Source organism: Dreissena polymorpha, chromosome 1 (assembly GCF_020536995.1).
Source record: "Dreissena polymorpha isolate Duluth1 chromosome 1, UMN_Dpol_1.0, whole genome shotgun sequence".
In the NCBI taxonomy this organism is placed as follows: domain Eukaryota; kingdom Metazoa; phylum Mollusca; class Bivalvia; order Myida; family Dreissenidae; genus Dreissena; species Dreissena polymorpha.
Window position 1 is genome coordinate 74,433,227 of NC_068355.1, and position 18,024 is coordinate 74,451,250.

The 18,024-nt window shown below is 34.8% G+C and overlaps 1 protein-coding gene across 1 annotated transcript in view; it reads left to right on the forward strand.

Moving 5' to 3' along the window:
- LOC127882214 (alpha-(1,6)-fucosyltransferase-like) overlaps positions 1-17,878 on the forward strand; it is a 35,933-nt gene extending 18,055 nt beyond the window's left edge. Inside the window, exons 2-4 of the mRNA XM_052430765.1 lie at positions 8,067-8,188; positions 8,806-8,974; positions 17,740-17,878. Coding sequence (XP_052286725.1) covers positions 8,067-8,188; positions 8,806-8,974; positions 17,740-17,878 — 430 coding nt within the window. The remainder of the gene's footprint in view (positions 1-8,066; positions 8,189-8,805; positions 8,975-17,739) is intronic.
- The last annotated feature ends 146 nt before the right edge of the window (positions 17,879-18,024 follow it).

Here is an 18,024-nt window from a genome sequence, read left to right on the forward strand (position 1 = left end):
AGTCCGCTTCTGTCAATTTGCTTCAGCCCTTCATTGAGCTGATTCTTGATGCGCTTGATGTTGTTCCCATCTTGGAGTGTAGCATAAACCAAAACCAAACCAAGAGTTTGGGATATCAAGAAATCACAGTCCGTCTTAACGCCCGAAATTTATCTACTTCTACCATTCCTTCACGCATTGACAGGATGCGACTCTACTTCACGCATTAATGGTATTGGAAAACCCATGGCGTTAAAATTTCCAATGCAGAGCTGAAATAAATTGGTAAACGATTGATGGCGACAGATTCCAAGGATGAAGTTATTAAGCTTGGTGAAAGAACGATTGTTTTGCTCGTTGCGGGTCAAGACTGTAATCAAAATCTGGATACTCTGATGTATCATAAGTTTACCTCAAAGGTTATGACAAGTAGTGTGTGCGTCCAGGTTTGTACACTTCCACCAACGTCGGCAGCTGCATCTTTTCATAGTCAGCGAGTGTATCTACACTGTCAGATATGGGTAGGAAATAATACACTTGAGCCTACAGATTGGGGATGGGAGCTGTCTACGAAGGGAACGTTGACACCTACTAAAACTTACCTGCCGGCATCACCCGAAACATTGCTGAACGTTATCCGCTGTAATTGTCGAGTTTATTGTGACAGCAAAAGATGTACCTGTAGAAAGCACGGGTTAGAGTGTACGACTGGGTGTGGAGCTTGTCGAGGTATCGGCTGTTCTAATTCCCCCAAATTGACCGCGATTGATACCGAGGATGAAGTTTAAAGTGACAATATTTTACTTCCAAGTAAACATATTGGTTAAAAATGAGTTTGTCTAAAGTGTGTTCAGTCTGTGAACTAGTATAAGACGCTTTTGACTGTAGTTATGCATATAATACTTTGACTAAATAATTGTTACAGCACATCGTCATTATATGATGATACTAAATCAGTTACTATACTTATGTCCTCTTTTCTGAGACATATCGCATAGTTTTTTTTACAAATTCGTATGTTTGACCTCAAATATTGCGTAATGAAACTCGTGTATCCAGATTTGGTTATCTTTGTTGAATATGTAAGGGCTCAACAATCTGAAATTTTAGAAAACACTTTGAAATGATGGCTACAAGTATTTTTGTTCCTTTGTATGCATAGTTATATAAAGTAAAATAGTATAACATATATTACGATAAATTCATGCTACAGCTGTTAGTCCAGTCATTCTAGCTCAGATACGCCCAAAACCTCAAACAAATTGCAACAGAAAATGTTTTTGGTGTTTTAAAATCATAAATGCATATAGTATAACAGATCAAAAGTCTAGAAAAATCTAAGCTGGGGAAAGTTACAAAAATGAGACCAAATATAGACTCATGAATGTATTTATTTTTCTACTTTGAAACTCCTTATAATTCATATGTATTTCATTCCCCGTCATTTTTACATAAAACATCCATGTTAACATAGCTATATCTAAATCTACTACGACAATAAAAGTAACAGAAACTATATTATCTTATACAACACACTATTTGTCCCCTTTTTATGCCCCCGAAGGAGGGCATATAGTGATCGGACCGTCCGTCTGTCTGTCTTTCCGTCACACTTTGCATTTAGGTTTCGAAAAATGCTCATAACTTCTATGCCCCTTGAGATATAACCTTCATATTTGATATGCATGTGTATATGGACAAGGCCTTTCCATACGCACAAAAATGTTGACCCCTGTGACCTTGAACTTAGGGTCCTCATTGAGGTTTCGAAATCTGCATTAAGGTTTCTCAAAATGCTTATAACTTCTATGTCCCTTGAGATATAACCTTCATATTTGCCTTATTTGGTATGCATGTGTGTTTGGACAAGGACTTTCTAAACGCATAAAATGTTTGACCCCTTAGACCCTGACCTTGAACTTAGGGACGGCATTTAGGTATCGAAATCTGCATAAACCTTTCGAAAAATGCTCATAACTTCTATGTCCCTTGAGATTATATCTTTCATATTTGGCAAGCATGTGTATATGGAACAGGCCTTTCCATACGCGCACAAATTTTGACCCCTGTGACCTTGACCTTGAACTTTGGGTCCACGTTTAGGTTTCGAAATCTGCGTTTAGGTTTTGAAAAATGCTCATAACTTCTTTCACAGCGTTTATAGGGGGCATATGTCATCCTATGGTGACAGCTCTTGTTATGTATAAAATTGAAAAGTGGGTGGGGTATTTCTATATGATAACAAATATTTTATTGAGCAGTGTTGAATATAACAATTTAATCATTGTCTTGTATAGATCTATAGACTTTTACACACATGCATTTGTTTAAAATATGAGATAAGAATATATCTGTCAGAATTTTCATAATTATACAAATATTCATTTAAACTGTGTGTTGTTTCTCTATATAAAGAGTGGGTGGGGTAGTCTCATACAAAGTAATTTCATTTCAATTCATGTGAATTTTCTATATAGACAGTATTACATACATAGATTTTCTTAAATAAGTTCATACACATTTGCTAAATATTTAAAGATATATAAATAATGCATTGACCTTGGGTCACAATGGTTGACCTTGACTTTTAAAAGGTCAAATATCATATTATGCATTTGAACGATGTTACTATTACAAAATCTGTAAACTTGATTATTGTGTACATAATAATTTCAATAAAAATATGTTACGTACACTGATAAGTACATCTTTGAATTTAAAATAACTGCATATGGTGTAAAAAACATGTTTAAAAGTCGCAGTAACAATAATGGATATAATGACAGTTTCAATTTTTAGTTAATCTTGAAGTCTAATTCGTCATTGTACTATTGGCGTCTCATTAATTAAACGTGTGTTTTAATCAATATCAGAGTCGGTTTCGTTGAACTTCTGTAAATTTGTACAGCTTATTCCACGACATCCTGAGCATCCCGCAGAACACTATAAGCCGTTTTTCCTACATGAACATCTCTTTGTGTCACAGTGTTGTTTGCATTTTACCATTTTCAGTAGCTTCTCGATTACAGCAGGTCGATCCGTTTTCTGGGGCATAAACTTATTGTCTTTAAGTTCGAATCCCCATTCAGTGGGCGAAAGGTTTTCTCCATTTTCAATCCATTCATGAACTTTGAATAACGTTCTCATACTGTGGTATTTAGCGGCGGCAGATGTTGGTGGCAATGACTTTATCTAAACGTATTTGGCGCTCGACATGACCTTTTGCGAAAACATCCTTGGCCTCAACAAATCCAGTGTCTCAACGGACAATCCGCCAAATAATGCAACCTGAATTCGTTCACCACTCACAATAACAACATCATTGTTGCTGTGTGACAAATAATCACAGGCATGGTTAACTACCACTTCATTTTTAAGGAAAGTTTTTAAAGCTGCGCCTTTATTTCACTATAAACACATCAGCATCCCCTTGAGCGTGGTAAACATCGAACCCATTCCTCTCCAATTCTCCAGCAAGCGCAAAAATGAAGTTTTTTTTGTTTTCGGAATTCTTTAATCCATCCTGAAATTATATTTTTATTTTGTAAGTAAAAGAACTAACTTTTCTGACCAAACATACAATTATACAAACATTTCAATTTTGAACGAGATGGACTTTGCATTTCGTGTAAATAGAACTTAATATGAAACAAAATATACTGATAAACTTTAATGACATATAACACTTAGTGATTGTTCACTTGGCACATTAACATCTTGTCAGCTTCTATCAATATAAAGCAAGCAGACAGTTACGTTATAGATTAATTGACAAATCTTACCTTTTAAAATTCAAGTTTTTGTTCTGCTATCCATTCGTAATTAATGGATAAGTGACAGTTCAAAATACGTCCCCATGGTGATCCATCTGAAATGTTAATATACGAAAATCAGTAGTTAGGTTTCAGAATTTTACTAGTGATTTAATTAAGGGTAGCACCAATGATCGACACTCATTTCCTGTTTAATATGGATAATAATAGGTTAGTGTTGATTATAGATCTAATTTATCATGTTTGGCTTAGAAAACAAAAAGCACTTATCTATTATTTTATTTATCCCACTTTTTATTCAGTAAAACTTTTTATTTAAACAAAATTAGTGTATGAACTACGGAAACTCTATCATTCTAACAGTATTTGTTTCAGATTAGAAACTAGGTACAAAAATAGGATTATTAGATGACTACGGTGTTATGATGGATTTTATAGCACGAACTGATTCAGTGCCTTTGTTTTTTCACGAGCCTGCTGGAATATTGGAATACAATTTTACACAATCAACGAGTGCGCCACATACCATCGGAACACCACAATCATTAAATATTCCTTTAATAATACACATAATTACGATAAAAACTAAAAAGCAAGATTACAAGTACCAACGTAGTATATGATGTATACATTAAGGTTATAATCAAAGGAGTATATTGAAATAGGCGTGTATGCGAATTTTTACAAGCCATCATGACGATTATTATGTATACATTAAAGAAGCCATTTAAACGTTTGGTTTTTAAATCCGTTTATAGATTTTATGGCAGAAACAGGCTTCTGTAGTTTTTTATTTTTCAACAAATTCTCGCCACCGCTAGAAATCGATTTTTGGTAATAGCTGAAGCAATCAAAAGCAGAATATAATACATGTACAGACGAAATATAACAAATAACACAAAGTAGATCATTGAAGCTCCTGTTTTGAGACGAAACATGCTTTTTTGGATTGTCATCAATGAGAAAACACGAAAACACATTACATTTTTCATTTAAGGACATTCTGCACCGTTTAAGCCTGTACGTGCGCTAAAATATAAATTATTGAATAAAATATATATTGCTAGACTTAACTTTCTCATTCAAATTTTGATCCTTATATTCAACTGTCCGGCTTTTAAGAAATAATCGAAGCCCAGTATCGTTCATCTGCAGACGATGTTATTCGTGCGTAGATCTACGGTAGTCGAGACTAGTCACACAAAAAACTAAAAAAAAAATCTTAAATCTTACAACTTTCCCCAACATGGATTTTTCTAGACTTTTTATATTATTTATATGATGCTTTAATCAACATATTTGCGCACTCAGAAATTCTGTTGCAATTTGTTTGAGGTCAAAGTGTAGATTGACTTGACTATGTACACAGTATAAGAAGAAGAGCTAGTAAGTGCAACATTTTTTATCCCAATGTATACTTTAATATGCTTTTGTACTTTGTGAATACGAATTAGTGATTCAGTATTTGATTCGACGTTAACTTCTATCAGTTTACAGACTTATGGTAGCTTTCATTCTGTTTGTACTGTAATTTATGCAAAAATGTTACCTTGGTAACATTAATTTATATGTTGTTTTACAATATAAGTTTTTCAATTGTTTATCACTTCATAGATTTATGATAGCTTTTATTATTTGCGCAAAGAAGTTCATGTATAAATAAGTTGCCATTGTAAACTAAGGTAGTAAAATATGCAATATATGTATACATATCTGTATATATAATTATATATTATATAAATATTTATATAATATTTATTTATATAATATGTATGTTATGTAATTTGTAATATCAAAATAACAGTACATTTTCATTTAAAGTGATATAATATTAAGGTTTTGTAGCAACTGATTGAATTGAATATGAAATGATTTAGTTTTAAACGATACACATTGATATAGTACACGTTGTTAGTGTTGCTTTGATATAAATGCCATAATTAATTAATTATTTTTACAACACAATAAATATTAGTACATTTATCTTAGTGATTTTTCTTGTTGGCCCTGTTCTTATCTAATACTGAAATTGTCCCAAAACCATATTAATGAAGACTCATTTCAAGCTATTGAAATATTTTTCACTGTTAAAAAAGTGGGTGGGGTAAATAGACCCCTGAAAAAGCACTGAAACAGCCCGCACGTTCGAGAAAAACACCTAATTAGCTGCATTTTGCATCAAAGCTCGAGGTGATCTCTTATCAAAATTAAACAGTATACGAGACTTGCTCAATTTCACTGAGAAAAATAAGGGAAACTCTCATCTATCAAAGATTTTCCAAACAAAATCAACGATGGTCATGTTTCAAAGCTAAAATATCAAATTTCCTCTCAAGCGATTTTGTGCTAGGCGTATATTCATATATCAGAGGTACTTATTTGATGGGAATCGTTTCTGTTGCTGATAGTTGAACCTTTGATGGGGAATACTTGTAAGTTGATTAGTCTTTATTTGCGCCGCTTTAAATACACACGCAGGTCATGTGACTCAATAATACATCCCGGTTTATAATAATGGTATTGCCGTATTGCTGGTAATACACCGCGTTTAGGTACCATTATGCATACCACACCACACAGAGGATATTACAACGTACGGTGATTATGTCAACCCGTGCGTAAAGCGAGGTCCATTGACGTCAAGGCTTAATGCATGTTAACGTAACGTATGCATTTTACAACGCTGTCACTTTGTTTGTATGGATGATCGGATAAACGTTTAAGGACAACTGCGTTTTCATGTTACGTTCCGACCAATCATCACAATTACCAAAACACATTGTTAGGACGATTGACATGAAAAGAAAACATTTATATCTATAGTTTTCTGAATTTGTGGAAAAAAAACACAGTGAATCGACGTATGCATGGTGAAAAGCATACAGTCAATTTAAATTCGTACTCTACCGGTTCGGATTTTCCCTTGATCTAATGTTAGCTCCACGAGCAGGTGACATCATTTACAGCCAAAAAGCGACATCAAATAAATATTAACCGAAGATTAAGACTAGGTCGGTAGTGATTGTTTAGGGTTTAAAAACATGCCGCCATCTTCAAGTCAAACAATATGTTATAATACACAAATAATTAAACTGGAACTGAGTTATCCATCACGATACATATTAAGTTCTTAATAAAAAATAATAACGCAATAACACAGAATAATATATCAGACTTCCGTACTTTGCTATATCTGTATGATAAGGGTGTCACGGTACTCCGTGGTACGGTATATCGTAATAGTATCCCCTCGGTACGGTTCACGATACGCCTCCGAGTCCGTACGGTACGTCATTTTCCATGACGCATTTCAAGGGAGGTAACTGCGAATCGCCCAAAAATGGCGGAAGTTTTATTGTATTCATCTCCAGCGAGCTTCTAATAAAAAAAAATTGAAAGAATTCTGTGTTATCAGTAAGAATGTGGTAGGCGTTTATTTGGTATTAACATTTGCTTTATATCAAGACTTTAGTCGCTACGAATTTCCTAAGCAGGAGCTGTAATTTTGTGATTCCGCTGAGAATTTCGCAAATTCTTTGAAACCATTAAATTTTTTAAATTAAATTTCAACCACTCAAAAATGTGCTGTGTCGCCTACGTCACGAAATAAGGTGCAATATTTGACTGGTTCTAAGAATTGCGCTTGGAGTTTTGTTACCGCACAAGCAAAGATTGGCACAAGCAGACTAGTTATTAAACACGTTTTATTGTTACCTTAAATAATCTATCGCAGTAAAAGAAACTTAAAGCAGTCCGTATGTGTCAAACATATTAATAAGTTCGTCTTCATATTTAATCAAAGTTTTGGATTTGTAAATAATAATAACTAATTGTCAATTCGTGCACTTTCATGACATTATATGGTATTTTGTATATTGTATGACACATATGTAGAGGTCTTTAAATAAGATTGAAAAATTGTTTTAAAATGTTTGTATGTTGTTTCCATCTGACGATACGTATCGCGATACGTATTGTATCGTACACACTATACCGCGATGCGTATCGTATCGTAAGGTGAGCGTATCGTGACACCCTTACTGTATGACAATTCAGCTCGTTAAGCTATATTATGACGTCATATTTCTAGAGTGTGTAAACACGCGTCTGTTAGTCAGTTAGTATATTTTATGGACTAAAAATATGTTCCAAAGTCTTTAAAAAACAATCCTTCAAATCATTAAGATTTTTAAAAACAGATTTTAAACTGAAACCCCAAAAATAAAAATAAATAATGCTTCGAATATTATTTCAAAATGCCACGTTTTCAATTGTTGACAAAGTCGCTACATACAAATGCACTTCTCTCTGCAGTGTGTTAGAGTTTGAACTCTCACCTAACGAGAACAAGTTTAAGGAGTTCGAGATTCCGAGCGAGAGAAAGATGGAGGCTAAGGGACAGCTCGATCATAGCTCCAAGGAGTCGGAGGTCATAGGTAACAAAACACGGGTAACACAGCTGCCTGGTCAGTCAGTCAGTCAGCCAAGGCTTCAAGTTATGCATTTCATTTTGTATGCAGACGTGTGCCTTTTGTATGCTGAACAATCAAATTTGTGTTCAGTGTCTTTATATGCAACGCTGACTAAGGCAAGTAAACATGACATGAAATATATTATTCAGGTTATTATTTGCGTTCAAACAGATATAGTTTAAGTTTGAAACTTAAATTATATTTTATTATTTGTTGTTTTTTATTTGACTTGTGTATGGAAAAATAAGACATTAAATAGTAGATAACACTCAATACTTTGATAGTGTAGCCATAATTTCAAAATAATAAGTGGTTAGTAGGACCTCCACAATATGAATACAATAATTACTGCTTCCCTAGAACTCCAATGAACAATCGAATTAGCCGAACATTTTAAAAGCATATTAATATCTTTAAGAATTTTGTACTTATAGAATGACAGGGCAGAACTACTAATCAATCGTCCATCTTAGGCTTTTCAAGTATAAGTGGTTGAGCATGAAGAGCTTTGCATTTGTTTAGCATTTGACGGTAAAATGCTACAACACCAAACCCTAGATACATATCTGTCGTGTTTTTAGACGGTCCTAGTCTGGAACACGAAGTGGCGCGCCGGGAGTTGGAGCGCGTGCCGGATGAGTTAAACATGTACCTACATGCCAAGCTAACGCAGATACAGAAGAAGGTCTCCGACCCTAACCTCGTGAAAGAGGTCAACAACATCATCGAGATATCAGGGGATATATACAAGTAAGCAATGTTTGCGCATTGTTTCGTGGTTATCAGGTATGATTTTCTTTGAAGTTGTCTTATTCAGTTGATTTTCTCTGAATATTAGATGGTCTGTACAAGATATAACATTTGACTTTTTGTTAAGTGAATATGTTGTCAAAGTGATTATTGTTTACCAGAGGTAAGTTGTTTTGTTTGAAAAGGAATGTGTTTCAAAACTAAATGTAATGAACCAAAGCCTTTGGTACTTGAAATAATGAGTATCTTGCTAATAGGGCCATGTCGCTCCCCCCCCCCCCCCCATCATCGCGTAGGATATTTATGTAAAATTTCAAAAGCCACATGCAGAGGGCCAGATAAGATGCGTATTTGCGTAAAATACGCATGGAAAAAAAGAAAATACGCATGACTTAAAATTTTGTTGAGTAAAAAAGCTCCTGGCTAAATTCGGATTACGCACCGTGTGCAATTTCAATGCGTATTAACCGTTTATACATGCGTATAAATTCATGTAAACATGACTGGTTCCCGTTATTGTGCCCACACCGGTAAAAACGTAGTGACATCACCAGTTATGTATAGAATGTGGTTCCCGACCTAATTTACTCCTAAGTCAGAAAGGTATCATTTCATTTTGGCCAAAGATAAAGACCGATGTTGACACAACGGGCTCCCCGCTGCATTGTTGAGAATCGATATACGCTTATGGTGAAAACATTTTACATCACATTCGATAAAACCCGATTCGCCGAACTTAAAGCATATAATTTTTGCTATCAGTTCATCTCTTAAGTTGTGTGGCACTATGGAAAACCCATTTTCCTTCAAGCACTTTTTAAATGGCAGTGGAAATAAACATATAATAAACAAGTTTTATGAGCCAAGCTTTGAAGATTTTGATCGTGACTGTATGTGTGTTCTAAACTGTGGCTTGCCAAATCAAGACGGAAAAAGAGAGTAAAGGTGCTTATAAGCCAAGGGCGACACAACAGAAAAACGGTTAAATAAAACAAAAGTGATTGCTTTATTTTGTACAAGACTGCTTGTTATAGCGAGTTAACACTACATGTACAATTTATTATTAATTCTGATCCTTTGAACATAAATACTCCTTAAATGTATCGGATCTTGATTTTTACTCATCAATTAAAAAGTTCATGAGTGAAATACCCCTCGGCTAAAAAAATATCTGGAGTTCTGGCCACATGCCACAAGGGGCATGTCACTATTCAGCCCATAAAATACTCAGCAAGTAATAAAAATCAAAGTGCTGAAGACACTGCAGGTGTTCGCTGTTGTATAAGTTAAGACGCAACTCAGTTTAAAAAAATATAACTTTGTATATTGCAAGTTTTAAATGAACACAACCCATTCAAATTTATGAAGAGTGTGTCTTAAAGCACTGTTCCAGATGTGTTGTTTTTTAAATCATTAATAAAAAATATAATTTAAGCTTCATTTTGGGAAAACAGGGCTTAATGCATATGCATAAATTGTCAGCCCAGTACCAGAGACTCTCTTTAAACGAAAAACATAAAATATGAAATGTCGTCCTTGCGCACAGGCTAATCAGTATGCACAGGCTTTTCTTATTTGACATGCATTTAGCCCCGTTTTCCCTGAAAGCAGCCAATATGTACAAATTTCAATGATAAACACTACACTGGCCAATCTCGTCTTACAAGCTGTTAAACACTATTAGTCATATAAACCCTCTGCAGTGTACCAGTGGTGAACTATAAACAGACAAATGTGGTGGTTATCTTTCCTAGCAGACGCTCATAGCATTTGTCGTCTGCTGTTACAGGCAGTGGTTGTCTTTCCATACCGTAGCTAAGCCTTCTAAGCACATACTTATTTGCAAAATATGGTCTGTAACATTAACAAAATCGAGTTTTGTGGGAAGAGTGTTGACACTTGAAATAACATAATTGTGTATGTTTTAAATATTTCCATGTGTATAAATAAAAAAAACATATATATTAAACGATCAAAATATACGGACGTTTGCTAAAATTACCGTGATTTTTATTTTCCTTGTGAAAAAAACCACAACATTTTCGGTAGTAAGTTTAGATAATTGTATGATTGTCAATGTTAATTTACCATGGTATATTTCAGTGAGGTTTTCATATTTAATAAATAAAATAAATAACATAATTTCAGATATGAAGAAATATAACGATTTTCGTCGAGTATGTATTAACATGAGTATCAAACAAATAATATGCACATTAGTAATTTATGTGTATACTAACAATAATATGGTTAAGTACTTAACATCCACGGTATGATACATCATATAGTTACCAGAAACATTGAAACGATACTCAAGTTATTTTCAACGATTATAAGGAGAGTGGAGATGATAAGTTCATATAATAAGGGTGAAGGAAAATTACAAACAAACAAGGTTTCATTCAAAAGGCTTGCAATGTTCATTACTTTAAGGGAAAACACAAAGACTGTCTCTGCGCGTAAATTACGAATTGGTGGTTGGTAGTTATAAAATAAGCCAACACGAGTAAAGAGAAAGGAGAGAGAAGTAAACAAAACCAAAAAGGCATCTTGAGATTAACAGATTATAGAAAATATTCTTTAAGAAGTTTTGCCCATTTTCGCCAGTTTTGTTAAGTTAATCAATGTGATCTGTTGTTGTTTTTTTCAGAAGCAATTTGTTTGTCTAATTTATTTTTTATCCTTGGAGCAGTTTCCAAAATGTCGAGGTTTGGCTTTTCGGTCCTTTATTTAGTACTAAACATGTACAACTTCATCAGAATAATTATATCGTTTATTACTTTATTACATGCGCCTCTAGTTTAGTTCCAAATACAACATCATTTACATTCAGAACACTTTGTAAGTGTTTTCTGTTTACAAAATACTGTTAGCTCCTGCCATTCTGATTGTACAAAATAACATTGATATAAAACTGGTATAATTGTTTCCTTAAAACTTGCACAAAAGGTTCCAAAACTTGAAGCTCTTACGTAACAGTAAAAAAATATGCATAAGTGGGCAATATGCACTGAGGAACCTTGTATTGAAAATTGCGTATAAAGTATTTATGGTGGCTTTAATTGATATAAATAATCATATTTCCAGTTAATACTTATATGTTCATAGGAAAACATTATTTGTTCCCATCTACCTTCTTGTTTGACTTTATTTTCGTCTAAGGATCGGATACGTTATCGCCATAAGCAAAACCGTTATAATTTTGGTGCCGTTGTCTTAAGAACTGTTTGTACAATAAAAACATCTTGAATATTATTTTATCAGAGATTCATCTCACAATATAATAATTATCTCGCGTTAAAATCCCTGCTGCATTATTCATGTATTCCTAAATGGCCAAATAAAAATTATTATAATGTCGTCAACCATTATCATATTTATTTTTACAAACGTTTAAAAAATATATCTCGGCCTAAAATGTGTTTCTTGATGTAATTATACCCCCACAAACGAAGTTTAGGGGGGTATATATATAGGAGTGAACTTGTCTGTCGGTCTGTCGGACGGTCGGTCTGTCGATCTGTCTGTCGGTCCGTATTAAGTGTCCGCTCTTGTATCTACATGATGTCTAGGCCAAGTTCGAACATGGGCCTTGACGGGTCAAAAACTAGGTCACGGGGTCACTTAGTGCGTTTTAAACATTCAGCATGTTGTCCGCTTTCTAATTCAAGTAGTTTTCATCCGATCTTCACCAAACTTGGTCAGAAGTTTTATGGAAATGATCTTAAGGCTTAGTTAGAACATGGGCCTTGCCGGGTCAAAAACTAGGTAACGGGGTCACTTAGTGCGTTTTTTAAATTCAGCATGGGATCCTCTCTTTTATTAAAGTAGTTTTCATCCGATCTTCACCAAACTTGGTCAGAAGTTTTATCTAGATGATCTGAAGGCCAAGTTGGAACATGGGCCATGCCAGATCAAAAACTAGGTCACAGGGTCACTTAGTACGTTTTACACATTGAGCATGGTGTTCGCTCTCTATTTCAAGTAGTTTAAATCCGATCTTCACCACACTTGGTCAGAAGTTGTAACTAGATGATGACTTGTGTAGGTCAAGTTCGAACATGGGCCATGCCGGGTCAAAACCTAGGTCACGGGGTCACTTTGTGTGTTTAAAACCTCAACATGTTGTCCGCTCTTTAATTCAAGTAATTGGGCAGATGTTGTATCTTGATAATGTCTAGGGCAAGTTAGAATATGGGTCATGCCGAGTCAAAAACAAGGTCACGGGGTCAATTAGTGCGTTTTAAACATCACATTTATGTCCGCTCTTTAATTCAAGTAGTTTTCATCCAATCTTCACCAAACTTTGTCAGAATTTGTATCTAGATGATGTCTAGGTCAAGTTTGAATATGGGTCATGCCGGGTTAAAAACTAGGTCGCGGGGTATCTTAGTGCGTTTTAAACCTCACCATGTTGTCCGCTCTCTAATTCAAGTAGTTTTCATCCAATCCTCACCAAACTTGGTCACAAGTTTTATCTAAATGATCTCTAGGACAAGTTTGAGCATGGGCCATTCCGGGCCTAAAACTTGGTCACGGGGTCACTTAGTGCGTTTTTTAACATTCAGCATGGTGTCAGCTCTCTAATTCAAGTAGTTTACATCCGATCTTCACCAAACTTGGTCAGAAGTTTTATGGAGATGATCTTAAGGCCAAGTTAGAACATGGGCCTTTCTGGGTCAAAAACTAGGTCAAGGGGTCACTTAGTGCGTTTTAAAAATTAAGCATGGTGTCCGCTGTTTTTTGTGAAGACGACATGCAAAATATTATGTGTCAATGCGGCATGTGGGAGTATTCGTCACGTCTGTGACAAAGTTCTAGTAGACGTAATGGTAACCGTAATTCACTAGATTTGTAACTTGACATTGGCCATTTTGATTTTGCTCATATGTTGTAGCAGTCAATTAACTGTTAGAGATAGAAAAAATCGATCATTCACACGATGTAAAATAAATCCATTTGAAAAAAAGTTATGATTTAAGTTAAACATCCGTAAACACTTCCACATACGTGTATGCTATATAAAACTTACAAACAGTGCCATACGAAGATTAATTACAATAGGAGGACCTTAAAACCAGTAACATTTGTGTAAAAGACGTTAAAATACAAACATTCTGTAACGTTTGAGCATATAAAAATCGTTTAGCAAATAAAAAGGATATTTGGACAAGTTAACGTATGAAAGATAATCTTATAATTTAAATCGAAAGAAAGACCTTTGAAATGTACACACTAAATAAATGCACGTGACCAACTTTCTAACACAAGTAGATAACTGATAACTACGCCATACTTCCGAGTCTTCTCGAAAAAACCATCGTTTGCTCGTAAATCTTTGAATCTTTGTGTTTTTGTAAACGACGCTGACTTTCCAGCCATATCAGTAACAAGAAATATCTTTAAAAAAGATATACGGCTTTGATGTTGAAATAATTGCGACCAGTGAAAGGAGACGGAATAAAGCGACCATGTATTTCAATAATAGTAATTACACATTTAATAAATATATCAGTAAATTAAATATTGCAATAGACAAACACTTGTATAAATTATTACATTTTTTACTTGAGACGTTGACCTGTATTACTACGCTGTTTACAAATTTATATTACAGTGGGTCTCACTAAACTTTGCAGAGTAACCCAAAGTCTACCAAAGGCCACAAAATCAAGCAAAGTCAAATTAAAACACAAATAAGTTAACCAGTGGATCCTTTATTCAATAAATTTAAGACTATTAAGGGAATATATTTAGAAGGAACAAAAATTTTAACATAAATATCTGTTTTTATTTGGTCTACAGTGGTGTTCATATAATTCCAGGCAAGTTATAAGAAAGGCATTTCAAGAGTTACAGTGGGTTTATTGGACTTGAAGTGCATGTGTATGACTTTGTGTAACTTTGCTACACTTTGTGTGTTTTTGTAGTATTTAGTGTGAACTTAACGGGGTTCTCTCTAAAACGCATACGGGAAACGCAGACAATTTACATTATAACGATTGGTAACGTTGAAAAATGCATACGATATGAACAAAGAAGGAACATGCAAACGGTGATTGGTGTCCGTTATTATGGTGTTTATTATTGTTTCGTTGTTTGAATTTTAATGTTTGATGTTGAAAATAAATAATTGATTCTTAAATATCGATGTTTTGTTGAAAACGTGGCTCGGAAAGAGATTTCGACCCAGATCGGAATTAGCGTAATATAACCTCCAACCTTATCTTGATCGTCTGCGTTTTTACGTATGCGTTTTAGTGACCGCCCCTTTACGGCATGTAACCTTCAGCTTCTTTTAATTTTAAAGACGTGTGATTAATGCTATAATGCTTCGTAAACTAATGAAAAACATGGCAAAAATTCCAATTTTTTCTCTCTAACTAGAAGTCCGCATCCCCTTCAGTGTACAGTGTTACATGCTATAATACAAGAACGCGGTTATGTTGCCAATGTTATAGGTAATTATGCTCAAATCAGCCAATGCAGTCAATGAAGTGTATTCATTTGGATTTAGCCGCGGGAAGTTTTATTTGAATTCTGTTGGACGCTAACAAAGGTCACGTAAGGTGAAAAGTTGATTTAGACAGCTATGCCGAATAAACGCTAGTAACTTTCTTGCCGATATTTAAAAAAATTAATACAAGTAATAAAGGGTATAAAACGACGAAAAATACCTGCCTCGGCATGGACGTCGCCATATTGACTATCACGTGATTAACCCCTCTTATATACGCCATTGTGAAGATTTATCTGGACGTCGCTGATAAAATAGCAATAATTTCTAACTGCAGATTCCATTCTTGTGGAATTTTATTACGCCATAAAGTCGTCCTTGAATAATTCGGGATGCATTAATAGGAGCTGATGACTTCCATAATTTAATCGAAATCGCGTCAATTAACAAAAGCAATGTTAACATATTAAAATCTTCATCCAAATATCAAAGATACCGCGCTCGTACGTAAACAATGTTAACCGCGGATTACACGTGTTACGTTGCGCTTACAAAGTAATCGATCGTCAAAAATGTGCGCTGGACTCGTTTTATAAGCTCGGCTGTTTTCGGAGAAAACCCGAGGTATTGTCATAGCCAGCTCGTGGTCCGCCGTCCTGCCTCTGCCGTTCGCCGTTGGCGTCGTGCTAAAACCTCATTGGCTCTAAAATCAAAGTGCTTCCCCCTTAAACTTGATACGTATCTGCACCTTGATGAGTTATACAAGCCACACCCATTTTTTGGTGACAAGGTAAAAGGTCAAGGTCACTATGACCTCTAAACAAAATTCTTCTGACAAGCTTTCATTTGTTTAAAACTGCACCCGCAGCCGAGCGTTGGCAACCGCTATGCGGTGCTCTTGTTATGACTGATGCCACATTTACCGTTAAATCACTGTTGTTTAAGAAAACTTCAAAATGCAAAATAAGATGATAAATTAGTCATGAATTTTAATCAAAAGTAGCTGTCAATTCTTATTTAACAAATATTAAGCTACAATAGAATGGCCAAGTAAGAAGTGTGCTATCCACATATTATTATCCCCCGCCATAGGCGGAGCGATATTGTTTTGGCGTTGTCCGTCCGTCCGTCCTTCCGTCCGTCTTTCCGTCCGTCCTTCCGTCCGTCCGTCCGGCACTTTTGTGTCCGGAGCCATATCTTGAAAGTGCTTTGGCGGATTTCATTGAAAAACTTGGTATGAGTATATATATGGATAAGAGGATGATGCACGCCAAATGGCATTATACACCATTGGATAATAAAGGAGTTATGGCCCTTTGTATCTTGAAAAAAATGCTTTTTTTAGTATCAAATATAACACTTTTGTGTCCAGAAGCATATTGGCGGGGGATATCAATTCAACGAATTTGCTTGTTTAAATTATCATCTTTGAAACATATAATGATGAAGTAATGACATAAAACAATTCATTAATTATTTTAAAGTACATTAAATGGATTTGTAATATGGAATACAAAGGTACGATATACGAAATTATAAGTATTGTAAATGGAAAAAATTATTTGAATTACCTATATTGATTATTTATTCCTTTTCATATTTCTGTTCGGACGTTTTCGACATTATCGGAGTAATTACCCCGTTTGAAAAACAAACTATTTTTATTTGTGTCGCGCGTTAATGAAAAACTATTGCTGTTGTATATTTTAACCAAAAGCGAACATGCGCCTCTACATAGGTTAAATATAGTTTTCTGATAAACGTGAAATTTGGTTGCATCCCTTCCTGTAAAACAATTTTAATTCCACTTGTGTCTAGCATAACTAAACTACTACTTTAAGAGGGCCCAATTTTTTACCAACATATAAACACGCATGTGACCATTTGCACGTCTTTTTGTTCGGATGCTTTTGCATTGCTTAAGTGTATTATTATTTAAGAAAACTATTAATAAAGTGTACTTCCCGTACACTTAAAAAATATCAACCAGCATGTGAATAATCCGCTATAACATACTTTGTTTCGGATATCGACAAGACCTCATGATGTTATTATAAACTGAGGTACAAATAAAACAAAAGCCTTATGTAAATTTCAAATAATGAAAACCTCGTATGCCTCATCGTTTTAAGTCTTTTCCTTATTATGTTAAATCTGTTTTTTTTTAAATCGTGACTATAAAACGTAGTATGCAAAACCGTTTGCAATAATGTGATGAGTATACCTATTTTATATGTAAACATTTTTAAAATGTGTATTATCATTATAGACACAAACACATGTAAAAACATACCTGTATTCCCGATAGAAAGTTGAAGAGTGACCAAAACAAGTTTGCCAACGCGGTGGATGGTGCCGGGGAATGGCGCAAGCGAGAAAACCTTCGGCTAACTGATCTCGTACAGAGAAGGCTGGAGTATGTTCAGGCGAGTAGTGGTATATACTAACCTTGCTCTTAAAAAACAATGGGACTTATTGCATGTGCGTAAAGTTTCGCCCCAGATTAGCCTGTGCAGCCCGCACATTCTTATCAGGGAGATCGCTTTACGCCCAAACTGAAATTTCGTTCAAATAGACATTGTTTAAATGAAAA